The 24,926-nt window shown below is 36.9% G+C and overlaps 1 protein-coding gene across 1 annotated transcript in view; it reads left to right on the top strand.

Moving 5' to 3' along the window:
• TRUB1 (TruB pseudouridine synthase family member 1) overlaps positions 1–19,224 on the top strand; it is a 37,257-nt gene extending 18,033 nt beyond the window's left edge. The window contains exons 4-8 of the mRNA XM_007084844.3: positions 1,345–1,426; positions 12,224–12,296; positions 13,654–13,793; positions 15,856–15,912; positions 16,672–19,224. Coding sequence (XP_007084906.1) covers positions 1,345–1,426; positions 12,224–12,296; positions 13,654–13,793; positions 15,856–15,912; positions 16,672–16,931 — 612 coding nt within the window. The 3' untranslated portion in view covers positions 16,932–19,224. The remainder of the gene's footprint in view (positions 1–1,344; positions 1,427–12,223; positions 12,297–13,653; positions 13,794–15,855; positions 15,913–16,671) is intronic.
• The last annotated feature ends 5,702 nt before the right edge of the window (positions 19,225–24,926 follow it).

Consider the following 24,926-nt stretch of genomic DNA (forward strand, 5'->3'; position numbering starts at 1 on the left):
TTAGCATCCAGTGTTATATTAGTTTCAGGTATACGACACAGTGATTCAACAATCGTGTACATCTCTCTGCTCATCATGATAAATGTACTCTTGATGCCCTTTATCTGTTTCTCCCATACCCGCCCCCACCTTCCCTCTGGTAACCACCAGTTTGTTCTCTATATTTAAGAGTCTGTTTTTCACTTTGTCTCTTTTTTTTTCCCGTGTTTGTTTTGTTTTCACATATGAGTGAAATCACAGGGTATTTGTCTTTCTCTGAAATTTTTAAAAAGTTCATTCAAATGCATTAGAACATTCCCTCCTATATTACATTGTTTGAAAAAATTATTTTGAGCTATGTAATAGAAGGCGATTTCATCCACGGGCAACTTAGACTGGTATAAAATGCTTGTTCATGGGAATTTGAAGTTCTAATATTTTTCTCATTTTTGTCTCTGGTTCCTTTGCTAACATAATAAACGTGTCATTAATAAACTTATATTTCTACAAAGTACTTTGAGCTTCCTCTTTAAACAGTTGTCCACATAACTACAGAATCATTTCAGTGGGAATTATATTCCTGGCATTTTTCTCACTGCTTCATGAGATGTTCCAAATAAAACTTGAATTTGACCAAAAGAAAGTAGTATAAACAGTATGTAATACAAATGTGCCCTGAGGTGAGAAGGAAAATAGTCCTCAGTTAACTGTGAACGATCAGTTCTTAGATGTGACTTTTTTCCTTTCAGAGAGCTTGAGAAGCAGCTATTTCTCTTTATTAAGAATACGCATGTAATATTAAGGACACCAGCTCTGCTGTAGTAGTTTGGCTCACTTTCTGCATATTTAGCTTTTGTTTAAACATCTAACCAAGTTACTAAGATTAGTCTTCGTATTTCCTGTAAGAAGTAGTAAATGGATGTATTTTAAAATTAATTTTAATTGTATGTGTGGTAGAATTGTTGAGTCTTCTGATGGCCACATACCATTGGCCATGCCATTGTCCCATTCTCTCTACTCATAGGTATATCTGAAATTTTTCTCCCAGAATCAAAACTTCCCAGTTCCCAGAACTGGTCTTAGAAATTGGTTTGCAACAAGCGTATGTTTATGAGCCATAATTGTCAGTAAAATCCGGCTCTTCTGTGTCGTGTGGGCTGGTGTGGGAAGTTCGTGAGCACTCCTCAGTTTACATAAGTGCTTCCCACATGTCACAAATTAACAACACAGCTGCAGTCGCTTATTTTTGCCTTTATTTTGTCTCAAGTTGGTAGGATTAGTAAAATTCTGTATAAAGCTTTAAGACATGCGTAAGTTTTTCTCTACCTGATGACCTATTTTTCTCCCTTGCTTCTTTTCCTCTAGAGGTACACCGCCATTGGGGAGCTGGGGAAAGCTACTGACACGCTAGATTCCACTGGCAAAGTAACAGAAGAAAAGCCTTACGGTATGATGTTCGTCTAACGTAGTAGTCCTCTTTGTTCGTTCACGTTTAGACAAAGTTTCTGTGAATCCAGAATTTTTTTTTTAAATGTTTATTTTTAAGAGAGAGAGATACAGTGTGTGAGCAGGGGAGGGGCAGAGAGAGAGAGAGAGACACACACACAGAATCCAAAGCAGGCTCCAGGCTCTGAGCTGTCAGCACAGAGCCTGATGTGGGGCTTGAACTCACAAAGCATGAGATCATGACCTGAGCCGCAGTCAGACACTTAACCGACTGAGCCACCCAGGTGCCCCTGTGAATTCAGAGTTTTAAAAATAAATCTCTTACCTGATATTACCAGTGATTATGATAGCTTTTAGTACATTTCTTTGGGTTAATAAAATTGACAGTTTTGATCACATTGTTGCTTATTTGGTATGGGTTTGTTTATAAAGATTTATCATTTGTCATAATTGCCTCTTTTCCTATAATCAGTTTCCTTTAGTGTTCAGAATTCTGCCAAATAATTCTCTTGCCAAAAAACGATTTATGGCTAGGAATTAGGACATTTTCCCTAGTAAACGAAAAAGCGGAGACACGATCTTGTTAGATTTTACCTGTGCCTTCCCATGGCTTATTTATTTATTTTGCAGTTATTTCTTAGCTTTTGAAATGCACCAAGTTCAGTGCTTTACGACTAATTGTGTTCCTGTGCTTTTGCAGCATATAAGACAATATGACAGAGGGAAAGCTATTTCTCTGGAAGTAAAACACAACTCACTGGGGCCCACCTTAATTTTTCTACCATTCCTTCTTTTCCTCCTTTAAGTAAGGATAGATAAGTGAGATGGTTTCCTAGCAACTCTCAGAGTGCAGCGCTATTCGTAATGCAGCCCTTGACGTTTTGTACAGTCCGTTCACCTACATTACAATGTCATCAGTCGTGAATTATTTGTAGGCTTTCTGCTGTGTTGGGTTTGTTTGTTTTTTTTGTTTTGTTTTCTGCTTGTGTTTAATGTTACCCCTTCTTAATTTAGCCATCTGGCTGTCCTGTGTTTTGTGTTGAATGCACTTACTGTATATTATGTATTGCCCCAGTGCTTAGGCCAACCTTCTCCTTGGTCATAGTAGCTTCACTTGTCCTGATAAGATTTATATATAACTTAGGATCCTACTTGATAAATCAAGCAACATAATCAAAAGACAAATCACTGATTTATGTTGATTTTTTAAAGAAACGGATGTTGAGTTCTCCTTGAAATTATTAGGAAATAGCAGACCCTCACTTAATGGAAACCCAACCATAATTTTCAACCAGAAAGCTTTTAAAAAAGCACAGGGCAATAGGATGATGTCAGAGATTTCCAGAGTATATAAAATACCTATATAATCATAAAAATGGTGAGAAGGTAAAATTGATAAGACTTCTTGATGGGATGGGGTAGTGAAGGGGAGGACGTTGTCAACCATGACCTAGGTTTCTAGGTTTTAAAGCTGGTCATGTGATGGAGCAGTTCATTGAGTAGGGGATACTAGAATAGGACCAAGGTGATGAAAATACAGTTGACCCTTGAATAGCACAGGTTTGTCTTGTGTGGGTCCATTCATACATAGATATATATTTATGTATTAGAGAGAGAGAGAGAGAGAGAGAAAGTGTAAGAGCGGGATAGAGGGAGAGAGAGAATCTTAAGCAAGCTCCACACTCAGCACAGAGTCTGATGTGGGGCTCAATCCCACAATCCTTCGGGATCATGACCTGAGCTGAAATCAAGAGTTGGATGCTCAAACAGCTGAGGCACCCAGGCACCCCTATAAATGATTTTTTAAAATAAATACAGTACAGTACTGTACATGTTTTCATTATGATTTCCTTAGAAACATTCTAGCTTACTATAAGCTATATATAATATAATATATAATATACAAAATACATGTTAATCATTCGTTTATATTATTGGCAAGGCTTTCAGTCAACAGGCTATTAGTAGCTAAGTTTTGGGGGAGTCAGAAGTTATACGTAGGTTTTTCACTTCATGCAGGTTCCATAACCCTAACCCCTGTGTTGTTCAAGAGTTAGCTGTACTTAAACATACCCTTTCTTCCTGCCCTTAAGCATTTTGGAGTTAAACTCTTCTTTGTATTGTGCAGTTTGTAACCTTACTTACTTTAAAGAAAACTTAGTTTGTTAAAATCATCTGATTATATGTTGAACTAAGTCATGGAAAAACTAAGTAACTTTCTTCAGGCCCTGAAAGGGAGACCTCCCTGTAGTTTATTGAATAGTATTTGTAGTCCCAGAAAAAATGACAGCTCATCGGGTTTGCTTATTGACATGAGTTTTCTTTGTGATTTAAATAAATTAGCAAATGTTTGTCATCTACTTAAACAGGTACCAAGGGGAAGGTAAATGAGACCTAGGCTGTGTCCTTTAGGAACTTGTGTCCTATGGAGAACTTTTGTGTTTAAATGGAAAATGGTCTTAGATTCTAGCCTCAGGCGATTCTAAACAGGTTTTCACCCACGTGACTATCTGGCCGACGTCCAGAAGTTATGTAGTACACAGAACAATTCATCGTGCTACCTGTCCTGCATGTTGTGAGACATCCAGCATCCCTGGTCCTCGAATATTAAATGCCGCTGATGTTGCCACCCTCCCACATCACTGTAACAATAAAAATGCAGTTTTTAATTGACTTTTGAGAACAGCTGACATATAGGTCAGGTAACTAAGGCAGTATGCAGTAAATGGCAAATGAATGCTCTTAAGTCATTTTTGTTCTATCTAGACAAATGCTGTTTTTAGCTGTTGTTTCAGATACCTGAAAGTTCGCTCAGAAGAATAAGAAAACAAGTGTGGCTCAGTAGACTCAAAGCTCAAACCATATTAATAATAGGGCCCTTCTGTTCTTTCACGCACCTTCCTTTATCCCTAAATAGCTTTTGACTGTTTGTAAATACACATTTGCGTGTTAATCCCGAAACTGTGGGGCTGAGACCTAGCTCTTTTGGTCCTCACTATATTCTTGGTGTCTAGGACAACGTGTGGCATATAGAATAAAGCACAGTGTACGGATAAATAAGGCAGGCAATAGAGGACGGCAAGACGGCAGCCGAGTCGCACAAAAGGCAGAGCATCCTCCTACCTTGTGCTGCTCTTTTCTTATCCCCATCCAGGTATTAAGTCTGGGGCACAATTGCTGGCCTGCGGACACTTGGCTTCATTGTGTTGATCTGCTCTTCAATGAGCTCAGGGCGTGAGGACCATGGCTTCCCAGGCTATCTTAGATGTGAGCCAAGCTTCTGGGAAGGCCTGACTGCTCCTGTGAGAATAGGTTTCTCTCTCTTGTGGCTTTTTTATTGGGAGGCAAGAAAGGTGAAAGGAAAGTGGTGTCTCATGCTAATCCTCTGTTCTAAACACTGCAACCCCTAGGTCCCAAGATAGGATGTTACAAGGTCTTTTCCAGTGTGTGTAGCTAATGTGTCTCATGGGAGTGGCTCCTCTCGGACTGTGGTTTGCTGCCCACACTTCCTGGAGGAAGCCGAGGAGTTGAATTGGATCTCAGATTGCAATTTAAACAACTAGGGCACACTCTCTAGTACGGCTGCTGTGTAGATAGGTATCAGTCATCTTGTGGTGCCTTTTGTTTGTATTTAAACCTTTTTATTATAAAATATTACACAAATAAAGAAAAGTGAGCGAAACTTAAATTTACAGCTCAGTGAAGTATCACGAAGCAAACCTCAATGCAGCTACCAGGCAAGAAATAGAAGATTCCTAGAAACTCCTTTCGAGCCGCATTCCATATATAACATTCTTCTGTTGACATTTGGACTTTATGAATAAAGCTGCTATGTGTATTTTGTACCTGTTTGTTGGTGGACTCGTACTCATTTCTCTTGGAAATACACCCAAGTGGAATTGCTGGGTCATAGGGCAATCCTCCTGTACTGGAAATTATCGACAATTTTCAAAGTAATTTTGTAACTTTGGATTTTTATCACCAATAAATGGAGTTTCACTTGCTCTACATCCTGGGCAACACATGGCATTAGCAATGTTTTTAATGTTGGCCATTCTGATGAGTGTGTAGTTTTATTTCATTTGATTACTAATGGGATTCAGCATTTTATCATGTGTTTTGGCTTCTTAGCCATATTCTTTTGTGTATTGTTCAGGTCTCTTGCCCATTTGCTTTTTGGGTTTTTTTTTTTTTTTTTCTTTCTGTATTGAGTTGCCTTTTTAAAAATTGAATTTGTATGAGATCTTTGTATACTCTGGGTATGTGTTCTTCTTTTGTTACGTGTGTTTTTCCTACCCTGTGGCATATTTTCTACCTCTCTTGATTGTGTCATGGCAAACAGAAGTTTTTAGCTTAAGTTTAGTTTACTTTATTAAGTCTTTCCCTTTGTGATTAGTCCAGTCCTTTTGGTACCCACTTAAAAAAAAAAAAATTCCTCCCCCAAAAGCATGAAGATATTTTCCTGTATTCCAGAAGCTTTATTGTTTTGCCTTTCACATTACATCTATAATCCACCTCCCCCCCCCCCCCCCCCTTGTATGCATATTCCTGTATGGCCCAGCACTTTTCCCTACTGCATTGCCTCTTTGGTCACCGTCACGCACTTTATAGATAATGGGTTTGTTTGGAATCCATTTTGTCACACGGGTCTGTCTATTCTTGTGCTAACACTGAACTATCTTAATTACTATGGTTTTAGACTAGATCTTGATATCTGAAAGAGCAAGTGTATCTGATTTTTTATAGATTTTCCCTATAGGTTTTTTATAGCTTTCTTCTCAAAGTAAGAAAGTTACTTTCTGTACCTAACTTACTGTTTTTTATTTTTTTATTTAAACAGTTTTTTTAAGGTTTTATTTATTTTTGAGAGAGAGAGAGAGAGCTAGAGCTCCAGAGGGGGAGGGGCAGAGAGAGAGAGGGAGACACAGAATCTGAAGCAGGCTCTAGGCTCCGAGCTGTCAGCACAGAGTTGGACGAGGGGATCGAACCCACCAATCATGAGATTATGACCTGAGCCGAAGTCGGATGCTTATCCGACTGAGCCACCCAGGTGCTTCTGTTTGTTTGTTTTAAATAAGCTCTATGTCCAGTGTGAGGCCTGAACGCAACAATCCTGTGATCAAGAGTCACATGCTCTGCTGACTGAGCCAGTTAGGCACCCCAACTGTTTTATTTATTTATTTTTTATATCATGAGCACACATTGAATTTTATCAAATACTATGTCTTTAGCTGTTGATTTTTCTCCTTACTCAAACATTAAACTAACTTTACATTTCTAGAGTAAGCCCAAATTGATCATGATCTGTTATCCTTTATATAAATTGTTGGATTTAGTTTGCTAATATTTAGTTTAGGATTTTTGCATTTTTGTCTATGAATGAGATTACCTTCTGTTTTTCCTTCCTGTTAATATCCTTGACTGGTTTTAATATCAGAGTTATGCTGACTTCATAAAATAGGTTGGGGGGGTGGTATTCTCTTATTCTCTAGAATTTGTGTAAGGTTGGCATCATTTCTTTTTCAAATGTTTGGTAGAATTTATTGGTAGACATATGGGGTTTTCTTTGTTAGGAAGGTTTTAATCATGGATTGGATTTCTTTTCTAAATATAAAATTTAGTATTTTTTTTATTTCTTGTGTCATTCTAGATAATGTTTTCCCTAGGAATTTGTCCATTTCACCTAAATTTTCAAACTTATTGGTATAGAGTTGTTTATAACATTCCTTTATGACCTTTTAATTTTGAAATGATATCAGACATATTTTTGTAGTTTTCAGTATGTAGATCTTTCACTTCTTTTGTATATGAAATCCCTAAATACTCCATATTTTTTAATGCTATTATAAGTTGAGTTTTAAAAATTTCAGTTTCTGATAGTTCATTCTTAGTATAGAGAAATGGAGTTAATTTTTAAATATTGGTCTTATGTCATTTGCCCTTGCTAACCTCACTAATTTGAGTCACTTTTGTGTAGATTCCTTGTCAGTGTGGATCTGAAGTAGACATTTTTCCAGGTCTCCATTAGTTCTACTGCTCAGACACGGCTTCTCTGGGGTCCCTGTCACATTCCCTGTGTGTTCAGCCAAGTTTCTTCCTTCTGGATGGTTGGAATTCATCCAACCTTATAAGAGCTTGCAAGAGCTTTGGTGGCAGTTCTTTGGTTAATTTTCTGGCGTCTGTCTTATGTGCAGCTTGGAATTGAGCTGGGCTCGAGTGGACCCCTGTAGACATCTCCTTCTCTGTTTGGTTCTCCCAAGTTCCAGCTGCTGCTGCTTCCCCAAATTCTGATTTTTATTCAGTGAGATTGTTACTGGCTGGTGGATTGTAAAATTCCTTGGTTCTTGTCTTCTTGAAGGAAAGAATTCAGTTGAGAGACTCCGTAGAGAATTAAACAAAGGTTTTATTTAGCAAAGGGAGAGTACACTCCAGAAGGGTAGCAAAAGAGCTTGGTCTACGCGAGATGATGCGGTGTCTGGGCGGAGACTGGGTGGTCCCTGGCAGTTTCCTACCTGCCGTCCTCCTTTCTCCCCTCCTGCTCAGGTCTGTCTAGCTGCCTCCAGTAGCAAGATTACAGTGCTCTTTTGGGATTCCCTTCCTTACATCACAGTTCAGAAAGTACCTCCAAGCAAAACAAGTGATCCTCAGAAAGACCCTGCCTGTTTCTTTCTCTTCTCTCAGGGATGATAGTCCTAGCTGTCTGTTGTCTAAGGTTTGAAAACAATTGTGTATTATGTATTTTCCCAATTAAACAGTTTATAGTGGTAGGACTCATCCAGTAACAGTTACTCTGTCATGGTCGAATATTGTTTTTAAATCCATAGTTCAGTTAAGTATCGACTATTATGTTGTAAGTTCACTGGTAGAGTCAACAGATTTTAAGCAAATAATGTGATATGATCTTACATATGTTAATTTTATGAGAATGACTTTTTAAAATTAATTTCAGGGGCACCTGGGTGGCTAGGTTGTTTAAGTGTCTGACTCTTGATATTGGCTCATGATCATGATCTCACAATGGTGGGATCAAGCCCGACATCGGGCTTCATGCCCAGCGTGGAGCCTGCTTGGGATTCTCTCTCTGCCCCTCCCCCACTTGCTCACTGTCTCTGTCTCAAAAAAAGAAAATATTAATTTCAGGTGTACGTAAGTGGCTCAGTTGATTAAGTGTCGGACATCAGCTCAGGTCATGATCTCACAGTTTGTGAGTTTGAGCCCTGCTTCAGGCTCTGTGCTGACAGCTCAGAGCCTGGTGCCTGCTTCGGATTCAGTGTCTCCCTCTCTCTCTCTGCCCCTCTCCTGCTCATGCTCTGTATCTCTCTCAAAAATAAACATTAAAAATAATATATTATTTTCAAATGAATACTGCTGGCACATTGAAGATTATAAACAAAGAATAATTACCCAAGTCCTATGACACTTTTATCATACCCATCTTCTTTTACCAAATGTATTTCTTGGATAGTTATTGGATATAATTGCTTTAGAGATTTTATTCTCCATTTCTTTTTAAATCCTTTGGAGGTAGAGTCTTTATTGTTAATAATTATTATTTGGATTGGACTAATGGCAAGATTTAGAGATAGCCAGCATGCTTCACTACATACTCACGTAGTGAACATAATAATCATATGATAAAAAAATACTTATTTTATTCTAAAATAGTATATTCACCTTTATTGTAAAACAACTTGCTGCATAGACCTTCTGTCTGGTGATTCAAACTTCAGAAGAATCATTGGCCTGGGTGACTTTTATTTATTTATTTATTTTTTATTTTTTAACATTTATTTATTTTTGAGACAGAGAGAGACAGAGCATAAATGGGGGAGGGGCAGAGAGAGAGGGAGACACAGAATCGGAAGCAGGCTCCAGGCTCTGAGCCATCAGCCCAGAGCCTGACGCGGGGCTCGAACTCGCGGACCGCAAGATCGTGACCTGAGCCGAAGTTGGACGCTCAACTGACTGAGCCACCCAGGCGCCCCTTTTTTTTTTTTTTTTTTGGGGGGTGACTTTTAAATGTCCTTTTGACCTTGAGATTCTATTATTCCTCAGCTGATTCAGCAAGAATGTCTTGAGTGCCACTGTAATTGTGTACCTTATATAAGAAGAAAAGCTGCCTTTGCCTTTAAGGGCCTTGGAATTTAATTGGTGAGATAATACCCGCCTATGTATAGTAGGTAACATTTACAAATTGTGTATGGTTAACTGCAGAATGAACAGCACAAACCTAAAATGCCTGAGATGTTAAGTCAGAGAAAGAGACCCTGGCAGAAGCAATGACAAAGAACACGTCTTGTCATCTTATGTTGGGGAGTGTGAGTAAAAGACAACAACTGAAGCAGGAAAAGGAGTATACATTCACAGGAATGTTAGGAAAGAGGCCAGCCTAGCAGAAGTAGAGAGCCGTTTCAGTTTCATTTAGACTTATTTTGAAAATGTGTGGCTAAGCCATGGACTTAACAGTACGTTGGGATTTGCTCTGCAGTGGTATCAGCAGTGACACTTCTTCAGCAGCCGTGCTTGGTGGTAGCATTGGCCGCCTAGACTTGAAAGCGTTGCATCACTAAGGTGGCACCAGTGATTGTTTCAATGTTGCGGTAGAGCAAAAATTTCTCATGGGAAAATCCTTATCCTATCATGAGCTACATCTGTTTGAAAACCAGTATGAACAGAATACCCATCTGAGAACTGTCTTTTTGGACTGTCAGGTGTTGGAGAAATTCTTTTGAGTTCTGTGGCTCTTCTCTGTTTGAGTCTAGTAGATTCTGGTCTTTTGTTTGACTTGAGACTCAAGGTCACACGAGGTTAAGACTGTCTCGCTGTGTTGATATTGAAACCTGGGCACAGTATTCCGTGCTGTTCTTTAATTTTTTTCTGGTGATACAGTGATAATTCAAGGCACATTAATTAGGTTTTGCTTAATGTTATTTTGTAAAATCAAATGTAACTATGTATTAGAATAAAAAGTTGAAATAAATGTCCTACAAAGTGAAAAAGAAGCGCTGTTATTTCTTTCCATTCACTGTGACCTAAACAAGTTATAGACTATTTCTATAATTATTGAATATGAAATATACATAGTCATCTATAAATATGAAAATCCCAAATACTGAGTTTCAATGTGTTATAGTTTTCATTTGTTAAAATTATAGAACTATACTTTAATATTATAGTAATATTTTATAGCTAATACAGTTAATATTTTGTGTGAAAGAGTATTAAAGGCTGGAAACATGATTAAGTAACGTACCGAAAACTTGTATGTCTTCATTCAAATTTTCTAAAATCATTGTTAAAAAATGCTTAATAATCATGGTATCCTTGCTGTGTATATTGTCTTTTCGCACTGGCTTATTTTGAGGCAAAAGTCAGACTCCTAAGAGTGTTTGATGAAAAAGAACAGAGAAATTCCAAAAACAGTGAAAGGAGGGAAGGAGACAAATACAAGTTTTCTTGGGGACAGAACTGAATGGAAGTGTGTCAGTTTTATGCCACCGTAGAACTAGCAGGTAAACTTTTTGATGTGGTTGCTACTTAATAATCTTCAATGCTGGGGGCACCTGGGTGACTCAGTCCGTTAAGCATCCGACTTCAGCTCAGGTCATGATCTTGCAGTTCTTGGGTTCGAGCCCCGCTTCAGGCTCTGTGCTGACAGCGCAGAGCCTGAAGCCTGTTTCTGATTCTGTGTTCTCCCTCTCTCTCTCTGCCCCTCCCCCACTCATGCTGTCTCTGTCTCTGTCTCTCTCTCAAAAATAAACATTAAAAAAAAAAATTTTTTTTTTAATCTTGAAAAAAATAATCTTCAATACTGTGTACATTATTTACAGTATTTGATGCCTGGAGAAACTTAGATAACTTAAGCATATTTTTTTTTAAATTAAACTTTTAAATTGATTTTTTAGTTGACATTCAGTGTTACATTAGTTTCAGGTGCACAACAATGCTTACCATCTGTCATGATACGAAGTTACCACAGTATTATTGACTATATTCTCTATGCTGTACATTTCATTCCCATAATTTACTTATTTCATAACTGGAAGCTTGTATTTCTTAATACCCTTCACCTATTTTGCTCATTACGACTTGCCGTGGCGAGCACTGCGTAATGTATATGTCAGATCGCTGCATTGCACACCTGAAGCTAATATTAGCATTGTATGCCAATTATACTTCAGTTATTTAAAAAAAAAAAAAAACTTATATGAATTTTTCTACTTGTTTTCCGATCCCCTCATTTTTTAATGCTGTGGTACCTTTTCTATAGCTAATCCTCCATTTTTCTCAGCTTTTCTAAAGGCTGTAGTAAGCACCAGCTAAATGCATATAAGATGATGGAGTCATTTATTGGAGAAAAAACTGAAGCAAAGGAAATTTAGTCTTAATATTAGACAGTATAAGACTTTCTCCCCCTCTTATCTCATTAATGTGTATGTTATTCATCTCAACACGGTAGAATTTGGCCTACAAATATGTGTTGATAGAAAATTTTTAATTGAGGGGCTCCTGAGTGGCTCAGTTAAGCACCTGACTTCGGCTCAGCTTATAAGCTCACAGCTTGTGGGTTTGAGCTGCGTTGGGCTCTGTGCTGACAGCTCAGAGCCTGGAGCCGGCTTCGGATTCTGTGTCTGCCCCTCTCCTCTGCCCCTTCCCTGCTCGTGCTCTGTCTCTCTCTCAAAAATAAATAAACATTAAAAAAATTTTTTAAAAATTTAATTGAAATTTCAGAGCGTTCAATGCTATGAAAATAGCACATATTCTGTAGTTGTTTGTTACCTTTTTCATTTTTTGGCAGATAAAATAACACAAGAAGATATTGAAGGCATTCTGCAGAAATTTACTGGGAATATAATGCAGGTACCTCCCCTGTAAGTTCACTTACTGAATTTGAAGAAATGTTTAATTTTTATTTTTCAGTGTTTAACATCACTTTAATGAGAAAAAAACCAAACAAAACGGCTTCCTTCTGTGTATGGTGAAGCATGTTTTGATCTGACACAGCGTCTTCTCCAGTAGAGGTGGGCCTGACTTAGGCAGCTTGCAGAGCTTCCGGCACTCTCTGGGGCGGCGCGATGCCGTCTCCTCTGGCCCTGGACGCTGCCACGGCCTGACATCTATGCCGTTCCAGTGGTGATGGGCTTCTGTGATTTGCACCCACACGCCTCAGGGCAGGTCTGGAGCGCAGAGAGGTCAGTTTTCCCCGAACTGCTGCGAGGGGCCCGGTCCTGTGCAGTGCCGCTGTCAGAGCTGTGATTCGTAGTCCAGTGGGTACTTTTTTTCGGGCATCGGGACCATTTCCTGTGGGCCCAGAATCTTATGCTTCACAATTCTCAGCAACAAATGAGACAGATGAAAGTTATAATTTATTAAAAGTATAAGAATATTGATTTACCACTTAACCATATCTTTTGTGCACATTACCATTTCAAGCAAATTGCTTTTTATTTTAAAAAAATGGCTGTATCGTTATGTGTCAGGCAAAGTTACTGACAGTTCTTTTAGCATTTAGTACTTTTTATTTTAAAATCTTGATTTTTTTTTAAGAACGCTGAAATATCTAACAGGGAAATGGGTCTTCATAATTTTGCTTCAAATGGAAGTTTTAAAAATTTTGTAGGATATGGATAAATGCTATTTTTGATCATTATTGTTATAAATAAAATATAAGTATGTTTAATTTATTTTAAGAGCAGTTTTAGAAATTTCTTCCCGGGACTGTTCCAAGGATTTCGTAGTCTAATAAAATTTTATCACACAAAGCTAAGATCTGTTAAGTAGATTATCTGCTTCTTTGCATTTTGAAATGTTTTGACAACTCGTATGTGAAAATGAATATTATTGTAATGGAAATTGTTTCAAGGAAACATAGTTGAGACCATTGTGACCAGAGGCCTTGTCCCGGTGTCCTTGACCCAGAACCCGGACCAGTGAACGAACATTTGTATAGATCACCTCCACAGAGAAGGTGGAAGGGTAAAATTGACAATATTGTTCATTGGGTGCCAGATTAAGCTTTCGCTTCAAAGAGATTTAGGAATTCCATCTCTGGCACCATCATGGAACAGATTGGAAGGAAAAAAGGAGTCCGCCTGTCAGAGAGATTTTCCATTTAAGTGCCGCTCGGCATCCTTTCTTTCCATGCTGTGATCTGGAGTTATGCTCTCTCATTCTTTCTTAACCTTTTCTCTCTCCTTCACGCCCTGTCTCTCTCCCTCATCTTGCAAGCTATTCTGCATTAAAGAAAGACGGACAGAGACTTTCAACCTTGATGAAGAGAGGTGAAATAGTAGAAGCGAAACCTGCCAGGCCAGTTACGGTGTACAGTCTCTCCCTTGAGAAATTCCAGCCACCATTTTTCACACTAGGTAAGGTGGAAAGACTTGAAATCACGTGTAGTTACGTGTACTTTTATCTCGCATTCAGCTGCTTTCGTGTAGTTTAATGGATCCCTAGGATATTGGAGATTTTTTTAAACTTGAATTTAGGTAAGGTTAGCATTTGTTAATACCTTTTCGAAAACACATTTGACGAACATACTGATAGCTACATGGAAGTTCAGAAATGCTCTCCTAAATGCTTTTCTTATTATCTTATATATAATAATATAAATATCTCTGTATTGTAATATACCTATTATATTATAAAGTTGGAAATAACATACCTTCGATCTCTAATGGCAAAGAGTAGGTAAGGGATATACACTTTCAAAATTTTATATCTTGTGTTTTTACTCTCTTATGGATGGGTGTTCCGCCATTTTGGCTAGTACCTGGTAGTGTACATTCAGCTTTAAAATTTAATTTGTCCTTTTAAAGCATTTTTAGTTTTTGGACAAGAAATTCTAAGGGTAGAGTCATTATTTCTCCCCCTTCTTTGTTACCTGCAAGTTACTGCTAAAGATCTTGACAATGTGGAGACAATGGGTAAGGCACAAGTATTTGCTTACACATGGGGTACATTTTAATTCAGGTTATCAATTTGAATGTATCTACAATTTATATTTGAAATAAATTTAAAAACCAAAACGTTTGTCTCTATTGTTTGGGAATTTGATGATCTCTTAGTTGCAGAAAGTAGTAGCTGAAGCCACGAACATCTATGAGCTGTGAAGAATTGAAAGCTGTGGTTCTTCTGAATTCTCAGGCTTCCTTAAACTGATCCTGCTCTTTCTTAATTTCACAGTGACTACTAACTAGGATTCCCTTGAGAAATAATTTCCCAAAACTTTTTTTTCCCTATATTCTATTGCTTTGACATACTATTTAAGGTGTATTAAGTTCCTATAGAATGTGGTTTTTGTACAGTTAAAAAAATGAAGTCACTTCTTTAGTTTCCTGATTTTAAAATATTTGACAAATAATGAGAAAAATATACTAAAAAATACCTCATTCCATGAAAACAAAGCAGCTGGGTCGGCACGGTAGATATTATCTATGAAAGGAGGAGAAGCTTGAATTTTTCTGATTGCATTTTAGTTGTAAATAGTTATTACGTTCACTTATTTTGTAATAGGCCAAAAGAGTGTCTTTTCACCAACGTCAAATATAGTGCAAGAGTGATTATATACCTACTTTGATCCTCGTGCTCGTTTTTTAATCTCAGCTGTGGTTCCCAACCTTGAGCCGATGGGGAAGAAAAAAGAAAATCCCCAGGTAGTGAGTTTTGATTAATTCCCTCAAGTGGCTTTCTTTGTAGGATAAGACTATAAGCACCAGGAATGTAGTCCTTTGTGTGGAAATTCAGGATGTCTTGTGGACGAATGAAAATAATCCGGAGCCCTGCTCTTAACCAATAAGCACATAATCTACTGTGAAGATGTTTACATATGCAGTCACTCTGGAACATTGTGTAATTTTAGTTATTTTATGACTTCTTCAGGAATATTTCCAAGAGAACATTTACATAGACTGAGCTCTCCATGTAGTATATTTTCCCAAACATAATTACTATCCCTGATACGGGGTTTTTGTTGTATTTTTTGAGTGTGCCCATCTGACAATATCTTAAAAATCTACAGTTTCTGATAGCGAAGCTGAGATGTCCCACCTATTTAAAACCGACTAACTGGAAAAGGTGTAAAAATCTGAAAATGTTTTTTTAAACGTCCAGCTCATAATATCAAAGCTGAGACTCCTCACTATTTAAAACCTATTAAAGGAACAAGGCTAAAGGAATTACGTGGTGTGACTTGCCAGTTTTTTAAAAATGTGTTCATGAGTTTCTGCTGTTTGCTCTCTCCACACTCTGACTTTTCAATCTCACAAACACATATGCTATTGGATGAATAATTTATGTTTTAGCACATAAATATTTTATCACTCGATTGTTTGCATAGTGCATTTTTACATTTGTTTAGGGGCATCATTTCTATGTAAAGTGGATTTCATGGGAGGTTAGCAATTTACCATGTCACTGTTAACATTCCAGATGTTGAATGTGGAGGAGGTTTTTATATCAGAAGCTTGGTCAGTGACATTGGCAAAGGTAAGCATAAAGATGAATTATGAATTATCATTTAGAGAGTAATACTCGCTTTTGACGGGAAGAGGGAATTTTCTATTTTTCATATCTCTGAGTGCCGGCCTTAGGGAACTGTACCCTTGCTGCCTTCAGCTTCAAAAGCATTGTAGGTTTATGGCATACAATTATCAGCATCAGCAGCTGCAGTGAGATGCTTGTAACAACAGGAGACAAAGAGAGAGAGAGGAGCAGAAAATGAAGATGGGAATAATGAAGGCAAGAGCCAACATAATTGCAAGTATGAAAGATTTTAACTCAAATGGGATAAGATAAAAAGATGGATCCGTCTCAAAGTTACTTTCATTGATGCAAGTAACATTTTTTTTTAGAAACTGGAAGGCATAGTCCTACAAACAGCTAGAAAGTTGCAGTCCTGGCCCTGCCATTTCCTGGCGGTTGTGGCACCGGACAGGTCAGGTTACCTCATCTGCAGATGAGATTAATAGTTCCCTCCTGGGTTTGCTTCACAGTTAAGTAAGAACAGTCTGTGTAAGTTCCTTGTGGCCTTTGAAGCAGTTTATAAGGTGAGTTACTAAATACCATTTTGCTACTTCGTCATTTGTCAAGGCTCTCGGTTCTTAGATTAGCTTATTACAGTTTTACATTTGGGGTGGTTTTGAGAGGTTTGAATCCGAGGTGTTCTGTCATTTGAAAAATTATGATGACTGTGGACTACTGAATCGTTGACCCTGTGGATTTTCTTTTCGCCTTTTGTTTCCGTAGAACTGTCTTCCTGTGCCAACGTCCTAGAGCTGACCCGAACCAAGCAGGGCCCATTTACACTAGAAGAGCATGCCCTTCCTGAAGACAAGTGGACAATTGATGACATCGCCCAGTCTCTGGAACATTGCTCGTCTCTTCTCCCGGCAGAGCTGGCACTTAAAAAGTCAAAACCTGAGGAGTCTAATGAACAAGTTTTGAGCTGTGAATATATAACCCTAAATGAGACAAAGGGAGAAGAGGATATAATTAAGGCCTCTTAAGATTGGCTTGGGGTTGTCGTCATTTCTTGGTTGACATTTGAGTCCTGTGTACAGAATGGCAAGCTACATGCAAGAGATGAACAACTGTTCTTTTTTTCTTCCCGCATGATTTTTTTTTCGCATGAAGAAAAATGTCCATCATTGACAGTTTCTCTGGTGTACAATTTATCTGCTCTACATTATAAATAGCTTTGCAGTGACTTATTCAGTTCTTTGCCTCACTGTGAAATGTTGTTTTAGGATGTTATGTTGTTCAGTTGGATTCAGGAAAATCAACCTTCTGATTTGAATCTTTCTTCAGAGTCTTTTTCTAATCAAAGAAAAAGAAATACAAGCTATATGTTTCTTTGGTGTCACAAGACTGAATGTAACTTTGACTTTATTTTGGCTTCCTAGTGGCTCTATTATATTGAAGTTCTTACGTTTGAAAAGACCATTATTTAACTTACATTTTGGAGTTTACAGTTATTAACATTTATTTGACAAGACTTGTACTTAACCTGGTAATAGCTATGTTTGTTTAGCTCTTGGAAACAGATAAACTTTTATAATAAATATTTGTAAATAAACCAAATTGTTGCTGCTACCACTAACAGAATGTAAGAAGACTAAATATTTAGTTAGATTCACGTCTACCATGAGCGCAAAGGACAGCCCCGTGGCTTATACTTGGCAGCTACGTGATCTTTTCCTGGTGATTTCATCCATACAATCAACCGCCCTGTACCAAGTTACTAAATAGCATAATTTTTTAAAAAGTAAGCCAAGGAATGTGTCTTCAGTTTAAAATTTCTTTTGTCTATTTTTTAGTATTTATTTATACCTCTACAGGGCATTAATCCCTGTGATACGGTTTTTTTTTTCTTTAGTTTGCTCTTTCAAATTATATTTATAGACGTCGAGATAGCTACCGTACATGTCTAGCTAATCCCTTCTGCTCTAAATATTTTAAAAGTTATTCTCCAACATTTTCATTCAAATAGCTTACTGAAAGTTCCCTAACCCTTTTTAACATAATTTTGGAAATGTAGTCACAAAATGGTACGTTTCACATATAACGAGTCCTTCATATTTTTGTTATGGGAAAGCAATATATTATGTGGCCAGTCTTTAGAATGTCCAAATTCTGCTTCGTTTATTCAGATAAATATAGTTTCTAAAGGAAGAATAGTTTAAAATTTCATAAATCAGATGTTTCTAGATTTTTATGGATTGCCTCTCTTTTAAAAGTAGTTGCCTGTTTGCAATCTCCAAAAATTTTAAATCTGTAAAGTCATGGGATTTTATTTGTAGTTAACTAATATAAATTCAGTACGAAAATTTATAAAGCATATATAGCTTTTTATATATGGAGCGTTTTATCACATTGGCAAGGTATCTTAAATGAAAATATTAAAAGTAATTCTGACACACAAAACTGTAAGGAAAAGAGTTTGCTATCTCAATGCATTAACATAAAATACCAAACACACAAATTTGTAAGTTTACAACTTTACTTATCTTGTGCCCCGCAGTTTGTCCCACTCAGAAGTGGAGTCTGCCTCTGTCTGCTGGGGTGGCCCAGGTGATAGGTCATCAGGCATTGCCAGTTAAGGTCCAAATAGAGGAAAATTTAGGATTTAGGAAACAGTTGGGGCATTTCTGCTCTATTTCTCAACTTAAAAATTGCCATGTATAAATTTACTGGTGGAGAAGAGTAGAGATTATATATCTTTTTCTTAATATTGAAAACATTGGCAAAATTTTCTTCAAATAGAAAAATTACCCACAATCCTCACCATCCTGATGCAGGGACTTCAGAACTTTAATTTTGTATTACCATTTTCCCTTTTTTGGTTTACATAATTACAGTCTTAAGACACCTAAATTTTCTAATCGACTGTTTTTTCATTTCATGTTCTGAGATTCTTTGTATTTACTTTTGATAATTATTATTTTAATCATATTACTTCATATTCAGTTTATTTAAACCATTATCGTAATTCTTGAACTCTGAAGTTATTTTCAGTTTTACTAGGATCAATTCCTGGGAGTGGGATTATTGGCAGAATAAGAACACTTTTATGGCTCTTCGTATGTTTGCCTTATTGCTTCCCAAAGAGTTATAACATTTTACACTGGCACCATTTAAGTATCTCCGTTCATTAAAAGTTTACAGCTTTGGGTGGATGTTTTATATGTTGTTGCTAAGGTAGTAAGTATAAGAGTTCAAAACTGCTCTTAATTTGCTTTTGTGTGACTTTTTCATATACTTTGTTCATTTATATAAGTAAATGTCTTAATGGTTTCTTTATACATTTGTATGAGTTATTTCTGCAGTAAATACTTGGTAGCCAGTATTTTCGTGGTCTGTTGTCTTTTTAATTATTTTCATTTCATTTTTCATTTTTGCTAACTAGATTTACGAATGTTAATAACTGTTCCCCTCTTATAGTGGTCAGATTTATGAATATATGAATAGTTAAAATTATTTTAACTTTAAAGTATTCTTAACTCATACACAGCTGAAACTGATCAAAATGCTCTGAAAAGTTCCAAACTCATCGATAAATACTAGACTCTCAGGAGAAAATGAATTTAAGTACTGATTGTTTTGTTTTTTTCATTATGTAATTCTAGGCCTAAATTTAATGACATGGTAAAGTTGTTTTACTTGTAAGAACTTCTTCCTGAAAATGTTTCAACCTGGAACATACCAAATTACTTTCTCCACTTTAGATTTTTTTGTATTTCTGAAAAATATTTTCATCTTAAAAGTCATCACAGGTGGTCATAGGATTATTTTATGTATGATTTTGAAATTTATGAGCATTAAAAGTAATACAGATTTTCTAATTCAAAATCATAAAATTTGAATAAGGGCTAAGCTCACATTTTCTTATGCTGACTAGATCTTTTCCTCTTAAATACTTGAATACAAGCTACTGATCCATCATCAGAAATGATTAATTTTGTAAAAAAAAAAAAAAATAGTGCTTTATATATCAGGTCTTCAGTGCATTTTATACTTCTCTGACCAGTTTGAAATTTGTGTCAGACTTAAAATGGGCACTTAGAGGTTCATTTAGATTGTGAGTTCTATTTCAAAGGAAGAAAGTAATTTACCTTCTGTCATTATGTATATAATAGAGAAAATGTCATTGAAAAGGCACTCTAAAATGTTGGAAAGAATTTAAAGAGAGGAATATAATAGATAGCTTATGTATTGAAATCGTTATGATGGCCTTGTAGTCAAATCTTGAGAAGACTTGTCCCGACACTATTTCCTTACAGTATGTGTGGGCAGCCCTAGCCTGGCCTAATCATTAAGTATCATTTGTTAAACACTTACTACATGGCATTTGAATCAATAATGCCTCATATTTTCAACTTGAGTTCAATTCTCTTGATGAACAGGAATATTTCAGATTGCTGTTATAAATGGTGATACCAGCAGGAAAGTTGAAGTCAGAATTTACTATTTTGTTCTTCTTACCCATGACTCTTTTTTTTAAAAATTTTTTTTTTTTAACGTTTATTTATTTTTGAGACAGAGAGAGACAGAGCATGAACGGGGGAGGGGCAGAGAGAGGGAGACACAGAATCGGAAACAGGCTCCAGGCTCTGAGCCATCAGCCCAGAGCCGGACGCGGGGCTCGAACTCACGGACCGCGAGATCGTGACCTGAGCCGAAGTCGGACACCCAACCGACTGAGCCACCCAGGCGCCCCTTACCCATGACTCTTAAAATATAACATTAAGATAGTTTCTGTCTCCACTATTAATCAGCTTTTTGATCCAGGCAAGTCAATCTTTCAGGGCCCCAGTTTTCTTATCTTTGAAACAAAGGGGGCGGACCAGTCCATCTCTAAGAACTTTTCCATCTCTAAAATAGTAGGCTTCTGAGTACAAAATAAATGTGCATTTCTTCAGAAACTCATAACCTGAATTTGTGTTGTTCATTAAATTCTCTTCCTTTGTCACTTTGAATAGTGCATTTCTTCCATCCAGTTGTATTAGATTTACGTCCCATCTTCTCATTTTGTTTTATGTGTCTAATTACTCTTTCATATTTTCTCTCTCTGCCCTCCGTGCTGTAGCATGGGGAATTTCCTTGAATCTTTCGCATGTAATGAATCCCTTCTGCTATTTCAGTTTACTGCTTAACAATATATTCATTTTAATGATTATTGTATTTTTAGAAAATTTCTAGAATATTTTTTTCAAAATCCCTCGTGTGCCGTCTTGTTCTTTCATCAGATTTTAGTTTAAATATATATATTTAAATACAGCTTAAATAGTATTTTTTTTTACTTTCGCTGAAAATATCTATACAGAAAATTGCACATATCATAAATGTATAGCCTGATGAATTTTCACAAGGCAAGCACACGTGTAACCGGCGACCAAATCAAGAAACTGAACATTACTAGCCCACCAGAAGCCGCCTGAAGTTCTCTTCCAGTCACTAGCCACTGACCCCCAACCTACCACCAAGGGTAATCACTTCTAACATTATAAATTATTAATTTTCTTTTGTGCTTTATATATACAGAAGCATGCAATATATACTCTGATGTCTGGCTTTTTATATGGATTTTTTAATTTACTTCCAAGTTAGCATATTGTGCAACAATGATTTCAGGAGTAGATTCCATAATGCCCCTTACCCATTTTAGCCCATCCCCCCTCCCACAACCCCTCCAGCAACCCTCTGTTTGTTCTCTATATTTAAGAGTCTCTTCTGTTTTGTACCCCTCCGTTTTTGTATTATTTTTGCTTCCCTTCCCTTACCTTCATCTGTTTTGTATCTTAAATTCCTCATGAGTGAAGTCATGTATTTGTCTTTCTCTGACTTATTTTGCTTAGCATAATACACTCTAGTTCCATCCATGTTGTTGCAAATGGCAAGATTTCATTATTTTTGCTTGCCAAGTAATACTCCATTGTATATAGATACCACATCTTTATTCATTCATCCATTGATGGACATTTGGGCTCTTTCCATACTTTGGCTATTGTTGATAGTACTGCTATAAACATTGGGGTGCATGTGCCCCCTTCAAAACAGTACACCTGTATCCTTTGGATAAATACCTAGTAGTGCAATTGGTGGGTTGTAGGGTAGTTCTATTTTTAATTTTTTGAGGACCCTCCACACTATTTTCCAGAGTGGCTGCACCAGTTTGCATTCTCACCTGATGTCTGGCTTCTTTTGCTCAAAATTACATTTGTGAGATTCTGCCATCTGGTTGCCTATGGTTGTAGGCTATTTATTCTCCTTATTGTTTAGTATTCCATTGTGTGAATATACCGCCCTTTATTCATTGTACTGAATGACGGGCACTTTATTAGCTTTCAGCTTTGGGTATTTTTTTTTTTAGTATTCCATTATATCTTATTCTATCTCAATTTTGGCTTGCTACTTCTGCCTCTTTTAAAAGATGCCTTAGTGTTTGATGTAGGATTTATGATACACGTCTTCAACTTATCACAAATTCCCTTCATTGTACCACCTCATCTATCATGTAGACACCTTATAATAGTATATTTCCATTTCTTATCTCCAGTCTTTTGTGCTGTTTTCATATATCTTACTTTAACATATAAACCCTATAATGTGTTGGGATTTTGTTGTTCTTTGTTTTTACTTTATCTCTTTAGACCATGGTTCAGCAAACCTTTTCTGTAAAAGTCAATTGTAAATATTTTAGAGTTTGCAGGCGTATGGTTTCTCTCTCTTGCAGCTATTCACCTTTGCCACTAGCACGAAAGCAGCCACAGACAATACACATAAATGAATTATGTTCCAATAAAATATATTTACCCTCATACTGTAGCTTGCTGACCACTGCTTTAGTCTGACAGTTATCTTTAAGATTAAAAATTGTAAAAAAAAAAAAAAAAAAAAAAAGTATATTTATCTATGTCCTGGTGTTCTTCATTTTTCTTATGCAGAACCAAATTTCTTTCTGCTATCATACTCCTTCCTCCTGAGTAAATTCCTTTAATATATTTTTAGCACAGGTCTAAGAGCAATGAATTCTCTCAGCTTTTGTCTGAAAAATGTTTATTTCATCTTCATTTTTGGAAGATATTTTTGCTGGGTATATAAATCTAGGTTGGTTAACATTTTTTTCATTCAGCACTTAAATTGTGTCATTTAATGATCTTCTGAACTGTATAGTTTCTCTGTTGTCTACAAGGTTTTATTTTTTATTTTTAGCAGTTTGACCCTGACGTATCTAGGTGTATTTTTCTTTGTATTTACCCTTTTGGGGGCTTCTGAATTTCTTGCATTTTAGTTTGTTTTCTTTCATCAGTTTTGGAAAATTCTCAGCCATTTTCTTTTCAGATATTTATTCTACTCCATGCTCTCTTTTTTCTCCTGGGACTCAAACTATTATTATATTCAACCATTTAAGTAAGATTGGCATGTCGCTATTGGATGCTCTGTTGTTGTTGTTGTTGTTTTTCATTTAGATTTCAGTTTGGGTAACTTCTAGTGACCTGTCTTGAAGTTCACTGATTCTTTCCTCAGTCCAGTGTATAGATACACCTATTAAATTCATCTCTGATAGCGTGTTTTTAATTCTAACATTTTGATTCAGTTCCTTTTTTTCTGGTTTTTATCTCTCTACCGAAATTCCCTTTCTGTTCATACACGTTGTCTACCTTTTCCACTGAGTCCATTAACATATTACAGTTATTTTAAAGTCTTTGCCTGTTAGTGCCACCATCTGGGTCATACCTTAGTCTAGTTCTGCTCATTGTTTCGTCAAAGTCTTTTTCTTTTCTTGTGTGTGTGTTTCATAGTTCTTGATTCAATGCCAAATACTGTGCATAAAGTGGACTGAGGTAAATAGTATTTACATCTGGAAATGGGCACACATCTTCTATCCAGCCATTAGTGTGTGACATTAGGGCAGTCTAATCAATGGTTGAAATAGGTTTGGGTTTGTTGTTATTCTTACCATTAATGTACCAGACTTCTAATCGCTATAGAAGTGAGTAAGCTGCTGCCACTGTGTTTAGTGGAGTCGTGAACTGTGGGATGATTTTTCTCAGTTTTTCCCTGCATGCTCACATTTCAACAAGTCCTTCATACCTATGCCACAGAAGGAGTGTGACCTATGCTTTTTCACCTCTCCCAGGGGTGAATTGCTGTTGCTGGTTACTCGGTGGGCTTCAAGGAGGGATTTCTTGGTTCTCTCATCCAGCCTCAGTCTTGTGCTCTTGGACTTCAGGAGTGGGTTTTTTGGGGGTTTTGTTTCTTGGTTTTTGTTTTTGTGTGTGTGTTGTTGTTGTTTAGCAATTCTGCCCTTTCCCAGTAGTAACAGATCTCCACTTTGTATCAGTGCAGGATCCTGAGCCAAGCTCATTTTTTTACCCTTCCTGCAGTGGCAGGCAGCTTTTGCTTCTGCCCTTCTACCAAAGGCAATGGATCTTTGCTTGGGCCTCTTTTTTCTCCCCTCAAAGTTTATGGTTTTTCCTCTTATAAGGGAAGGGTTCATGTAGTGGGTGGGTTTTGTGCCTGTGTGCTACCCCACAGGGTCTCTCTCAGGACTCCTGCCCTGCCCTCAATCTTTCTTACATGCACCAAGTGGAGACCCATGGGAAAGAACAAGAAAGAGACTTCCTTTCTGTCTGGAACTCTCCAAATTCCTAAATTGTCATTCTTGGCCTTCAAGAATTTATTACAATTTCAGCTGTTTTCCTCTTACCTGCTTTGATGAGCTTACCTGAGTTGCAAAACTCTAATGTTATAGTTAATTTTATATCCTTAGAAAATATGTTGATCCATTGACTCATGGCAGAGCATTTCATAAATTAGCATTCATGTGTTTAAGGTGCTTTGAAATCATATGACTTTTGATTCTTCCAGTATAGGTGAGAAAATTAGAGCGTAGAAAGTAACTTTTCTCAACTCCAAATTAATGCATTAGTCAGAACAGAACTTAGAGACTAGGTATCTTAAGTCATTAATAATCTTTTGGTTCACAGAATTGACCATAT

Source organism: Panthera tigris, chromosome D2, assembly GCF_018350195.1.
Source record: "Panthera tigris isolate Pti1 chromosome D2, P.tigris_Pti1_mat1.1, whole genome shotgun sequence".
NCBI classification, from domain to species: Eukaryota; Metazoa; Chordata; class Mammalia; order Carnivora; family Felidae; genus Panthera; species Panthera tigris.